The 6,581-nt window shown below is 42.7% G+C and overlaps 1 protein-coding gene across 1 annotated transcript; it reads right to left on the bottom strand.

Moving 5' to 3' along the window:
* Positions 1-945: 945 nt before the first annotated feature.
* LOC108895305 (neuronal pentraxin-2-like) lies at positions 946-6,330 on the bottom strand. The gene is given in 6 exon segments (XM_018694030.2): positions 946-2,450; positions 3,941-4,053; positions 4,056-4,119; positions 4,219-4,463; positions 4,973-5,192; positions 5,761-6,330. Coding segments are annotated over 6 exon segments (1,314 nt in total). The 5' UTR covers positions 6,202-6,330; the 3' UTR covers positions 946-2,219.
* Positions 6,331-6,581: the final 251 nt, after the last annotated feature.

Raw genomic sequence — 6,581 nt, 5'->3', positions numbered from 1 at the left:
TGATTTCCATGACCATTATTGATCAAATTCAGCTTTCAAGAGACGGGTGGAGACTTTTATGTTATTGCTTTTTTCCCCCTTCAGCCCAAATAAAAGGTTATAAAAAGCAGAGCTTCCTGTGTCATGAAAATGACATGTGGTTGAAGAGAGGAACCAAGAAGTGTTTTTCACAAAGGTATGAGCATTCAAGCTGAGTAAATTCTGTCTTCAGACGAGCCTGAACAGCTTGTATGAATTATACAAATTAATCAGATGACTTCACCACAGAGCATAACGTGAAGGCTGCAACAACAAAATGTATTCCTGTCTACGGACACCCATACAGTGAATACACACACACACACACACACACCACACACACACAAACAAAACAGACTGTTTCTGTACAAATAAAAATGTATTTGGATATTTTATCTAATTGATTGTTCAGTTTTGCTACGGTTCAGTAGCTTATGTTACTTTTTAAAAGCTAATAGCTCATTTGGATTTTATCAGCCTGGTTGAGTGATGGTCAAAATATCACCTCTAACATCCAACAATCAAGGTTTTATCCCCACATGACAGGTTTTCAGAGCACTGTGTGGTTGGAGGGAGTTGCTTTCTCTAAGGTGACATCACCCATGACCTTTCAGCCTCTCTCATCTGTTAAGCATCGCTAATGCCACCCGGGACACCTGTTGCTGTGTTGACCAGGTTGTCACTCCTGTGTCAACTTACCAGCTTGACAGACACCACTAACAAGAGACACCATGATTTTAAACTGGTGTAAATCTGCCATATGCTTAAACAAAGTCCCCCACAGATTAAGTGAATGCTCTCAGATGGCCCTGATTTATTCCACTCTTAAATACTAAGCACACTTGAAATAGATCAAAGGAGATGTACTGATCATCAGGAAACTCAGGACAGATAAAACACAGAAATTTGTAATTCATTTTGCAGCAGTTTTCTTTATTTTCCACATTTTCATTTATTGGCAAAGCAAACCATTTCAACACTTAGAAAACATTAAATGGCACTTAAGTCTCCATTAAAAGGCAAAGGTGACGATGACAAGGTGAACATTGCCTTGTGCATGTACTGAAAACAGAGATCACTTAAAAAAAAAACAACTCAGGTCTTTCTGGACAGAGACACCGAATAATGGAAAATTACACTACACATACAAACAATTAATGTACAGCCAGTACATTCAAAGTACATTTGTGAGAGTTTTGAAAGGTCTAATCTGTTTTTTTTTGTTCAGTGTGTAGTTACAATATCCACAATAACAACATTACAAATCACAGATAAAAATATATCACAACATTAAAGCTATGAAAATATTTTTAACATGATTCTCCATTCTAAACAAGGTTTTGTTCGGATGGAAAAGGCAGGAGAGAAAGCACTGTGATAGACTCACTAGTATCACTGGTATCAGTTACACATGCAAAGAATAAAGCTTCCCAATAAGATAAAGTTTTCACTAACTCTTACCTAAGCTGGAAAACTAACAGTAGGATTTACACCAGAGGGTTAAGTCTGCTGCACACATGCTCCAACTACAGTACCAGCCAGTACCACACAACAGATGAAGCGCCCAATAGTATTGTTCCAGCTCTACCCCCCTTAAAAATGACCGAACATGTCAGGATCAGACGTTTAATTGACGATGGCTCCAAGCCCATCCCCTAGTTAAGGAAGAGACATAACATTAGCCAGACCTTTAATCTTTCCTCCCACACAGCACGCAATGTCAGCTCACATACAAACGCCAAACCGCCAGCCAGTCTGGGCCTCAGTGTATTTGTAGTAGTCGCAGCACATGCGTGCGTCTGTGCTGGACTAAAGTGGATTTTCATTACTTGAAAGCTTTTTTTTTTTTAGGGTGGGGTGAAGGGGTTGGTGTTAGCACTAATACCTGAGGGGACCTTTTTACTATAGTGGGTGCACTTAAGTTTTTAAGTACCTTAATCATAGGGGAGAAAGAAATGGTATATGTAACTCTCTGGTTGCCTCTGTCCAGCCTCCACATAACAATATGCACTTTGGTGTGTTTTGTCATGTGTAAGCGAACGTTTGATTTTGAGAGATTCTATCTGGTTTACATATCCCAAATATATCTCTGTGCAAAGCAGATAAAACAATGTATCACCTAAAGTCTAGTAGACAATAAACAGGAAAATGCTGATGGATGGAAACAGCAGGTAATCAAAAGAAAAGCAGACAGGCAGATTTTAAGCGTTAGGCAGACGCTCCTGACACATCTCCAAAGGCCGTTTGAATGCCCCCCTCCCAAAAACTTCAACATTGCTTGCTAGCCAGGAGACAACATTCCCGGGGATGTAAGAGCTGCAGTTGGCCATTGACTGGATCTCCACAGGCTTCAGAACGCGGTCCCAAATGTTCACCTGACTCAGCTCGCCCACGAAGGCCTGTCCGGCATCAAAACGCCCGCCCACCACGTCCTGCGGGGGCCATAAACAGGAGGATGTAAATGTAAAGCATCACCAACAACAACAACACCATTATCAAAGGTAATTATCTTTTTGAGGTGGAGGTTGTCTGTGGGACCTTGATGGACTGGCCATTAAACTTTTCAGGGTTTAATGTGTGTTATTGCCTTGTTCTAATCGAGTCATTGAGGACACTGAGGTCAAGTCCTTTCATTCCATTCTACAATTAAAAAACTAACACACTTGGACTGCTTTTAGTGGAATTCCTCCACCATAACTTTATTCCTGGCATTGAAAAGAATGATTTCATAACCTTCATGTTGGGAGACAAAACATACAGAAAATATAATTAAAAAGTTATATAAAATATGAAAGGTACAAATGATTAAAACAATGTATACACTTGATTTTTCATGTCTCACCTTTGTTAAAGTTCTTAAAACTGCACTACATATTTATAAATCACTTGTATGCCACTGATTGGATTTTGATTAAACCTCTGGAAATGAAGTATCTCATTACTTGGATATTAAGTTAAAGGTTAAAGAGGCCACTGCAACGCATGTGTAATTGTCACACAATTATCTGTCTGAAGATCACATTCCACAGACATACAGTATATATTACACACCATTAATGCATTTTGTTGATATGAAGGATGCAGTATGCAGTATAGACTTTCAGAACATTCAGTTTATTTATTTATTTTTTTAATCTGTGTGCTTAACATGTTGAAGCATCTAAGCTGAATTTATGCACAATGTTGCCTTAGGCTAAATGCTAATGTAAGCATGCTTACGACAACAATTTGGTCATAAATCAAAGTGTGAGTGTCCACATTTAGCTTTAGCGTTGCTAACAACACATTTACATTTACATTTATTTCTGGATGCTAACTTTTACACTCTGTTTTCAGGCATATAGCTTATCAGCTAAATGTCCCCTGATAAGAATAGTGTCAAACACTGCTGACTGAATTTCCACAGGACTATACAGACAAATACATCTTACTCCTCCATTTTCACATTCCTAATAATGCACTGATTTGTCCAGAGGGAGGCCTCTGTGGCCTGACAGGTTTACTGTTGTCTTGTTAATTGTTTTGTAATGACAACGTGCCACCATCTTATTACTGCTGCTTTAGGTCTGGTTGATTTTCTTGTTTCCATCTGCAGTTTACAAAGGTGTGTTATAAATAACACTGCTTAGTAGCAGATGTACTTGACATTGAGCTTTGAAGTGTTTGACTTGTGATACATGCTGCACTAAGGAGTTGATAGTGCATCGTTAGTGTGCCTCACTGTCTGGAAAATAAAGCCAAAAAAACAATGTCACTTTATGAAGAAGAGAAGTCGCTGGTGATGTAATTCCAGGTAAGTGGCTGCTTTCTTTGATCGTGACAGCGTAATGACTAAATCTGAAGCTGCAGAGATGTGTCAAATACAAAGGACTCTGATAGTTAATTTTTCCTGACATTTTGGGGTCCTACAACACTTCCTTACCTGCTCCTGCCCGAGGATGATGACCCCCCCAGGTTTGATGGGGTGCCAGGCCGCCAGGTTGTCACCAGATCCCAGCTTCACTCCATTTTGGTAAGCCTCCCATTGGCCGTCCGTGTGGTCCAGGAGATGCAGATGTGGTGCCACTTTCCATCACGTACCTCCAAAGGCAACTGGGCAACCTACAGTCACAATACATTGAACTTAGTTGTGGCTTGTCTGAATTATGCACAAATTACGCACACAGTTCATGAGAATTTACAAAACCTGAGACCGCTTGCCTTGTCGTTGATGAGAAGCTCTATTGGGTTATTGCCCCATTCGATCAGCACAATTTCATTCGCTTGGCCCGGCACCCCGTACGAGAAGGGTGTCCCTATTCCAGGACTGGCGCTAGACTTGATCCACATGCAGAGTGTGAAGGCGTACATCTCTGGCAAGCTCTTGGTGATGCGGCCGTACAGGTAGTTGGTCCGCTGGGGAAGGGACAGCTTAAACTGCTCTGGGGACTTGAAGTCTCCTCCCCCTGTAATGAGACAGCCAGAGAGAAAGCAAGGGAACAGACAGGGAGAGAGGGCAGGAGAGGTGAGAGGTTTCCCAGGGGATTATGGCTGCCTGGGAATGAAAGCGAGGAAACAACAGCATCGCTGCCCTTTATGTTTAATACAGAGACAGTCTAGGCTTAAAACAGTCTCAACAGAAAGTCCCTTTTATGTAAAAAAGGTACATGTCTGTCACTTTTATTTCACCGTCTCTGATTCATCAGACCCTCTCAGCTTCTTTGTACATCTGAGTGCCTTCCTCTCCTATCCATTAGTGTATTACAGTTAAACCCATGCAGCAACCTCCAGCTCAGTCATCCTCTCTACTAATGAGCTATATTTGCTGTATGTCACCCTATCATATGCCTGTCTCCAATTCCCAGTGACTTACTTAATCTCCAAACAATATTTCATCTTGCCTTTTTCTGCACAACTGTGATGATCTAAATCTGACAGCACTGCAGTTGCCGGATGAAAAATGCATTTCCTGTACCTTTCTCCAGCTCGCTGATCCTCTCCACCAGGGCGTTGAGCGTGCTCTCTGTCTTCATCCTGTAGGCGGCGGTGGCGTTGGACAGCATGCTCTTCTCCTCCTCCAGGTTGCTGACTTTCTTCAGGAGCTGCTTCTCCAGCTCCCCGAGCCGACGCTGCAGGAGGTCGCGGAGCTCGCTGGGGAATGAGGCGCCGGACACGTTGGCCCGCATCTGCTGTTGCTGTGAGGGATGATGGACAGGGCATCATGAGCAGGAAGTGTGCAGGGATGATCAGGACAGTGAGCCTCATGGGAGCTGTGGGTGCTGCCTTACATCACCTATAAACAAGTTGTGACTGTTCTGCATTAGTGACTGACAGGTCTATAAATATACTGTCAGGATTTCTACATCAGTGGAGGTTGGATTAACAGTAAACAAGCCCTTTTGTTCCCTTTACATCACATATAAACTCTTCATACATGAGAGACAAAGGGGGGTAGAAATAAATAATCTGAGTGACCAATAAATGACATAATGTGCAATCATTTTAAGATTGTGAGGTTGATGTTGTTTAAGCTTTTTAACAGACTGTAAGTGGTTGGACAAGCATAACAAACACACGTCAGTCACTAAATCTGCTTAAAAGGAAGTTTGAGGTGAGACAATTAATCTCTTTCCTCTGATACCCGTGTTTGATCTAACGATTCCCAGAAGTGCTGGTACAACTGAGCAATGAGTTTACAACATGTCCTAAGCCTATAAATCCGTACGGAGAATCAAACTCTGATTTTTACGCATGGCGCCTTACCTCCAGGTTTTCCAGACGGTCTTTGAGCCCTTGCATGGTTTTTCCAAGACTGTCAATGGTGTCATTGGGATCTCTGGGAACATCCCCCATTGTGTTTTGCTTTACTTTCCCCCAGGAACCCCCCTTGTCGTACTTCCTATCGTCGGTGGCTGAGGCGCACAGGGACAGCTTGGTGGTCAGCTCGTTGATGGTGCCCAGCTGTTTGGAAATAGTTTCTTTCTGCTGTAAAATCGTCTCTCGCAGCTGCATGACAGTGTTCCTGAGCTCCTCTTCCTGGCTCCCGACGTTAAGCTCGGGTAACAATGTAACAGGGCAGCTGGCATCGCCGCTGAGGGGTATTGCCCGGCAGATGTACCGCTTTCCATCGTCCGCCTGGCCGCTCGCTGGTTGACCTGAGCCCAGCGCACAAAAACACAACAATCCGCATAAGAGTGAAAACATACCGACAGCGTTTACCGTTAAGGGAAGTCGAGGGAAAAGTGAAAAGTTTAGTGGAAACACTAAACCCTTAACACTCTCTGACGAAATCCACACTGAAGTTTAGTGCGTAAAAGTGGAGCCTAAATGGTCTACCCACAAAAAACATCACGTATTTCTACAACGTAGCGCCATGGCTAAGCAGGAAAAAATAAATAAAATTCAAGAAAATTCTAAAGCAGAAAATCCGATAAAGGGCTGAGTCGGTCACTGTAAGCCCGGTTAATGTGACTTGTGTTAACGTGGCTATTCCTGGCGCAGGCAGAGCGCACAATGCGGTGCTGATCGGACAGCTCCTCTAAGGAAAGAGGATTACCAAAAAAGGTGTCTGTGTGAAAGCTCCT

This window comes from Lates calcarifer, unplaced genomic scaffold (assembly GCF_001640805.2).
Source record: "Lates calcarifer isolate ASB-BC8 unplaced genomic scaffold, TLL_Latcal_v3 _unitig_3969_quiver_2483, whole genome shotgun sequence".
NCBI lineage: Eukaryota > Metazoa > Chordata > Actinopteri > Centropomidae > Lates > Lates calcarifer.
The sequence above is the reverse complement of the archived record's forward strand: the minus strand, read 5'-3'. Positions and strand labels throughout refer to the sequence as shown.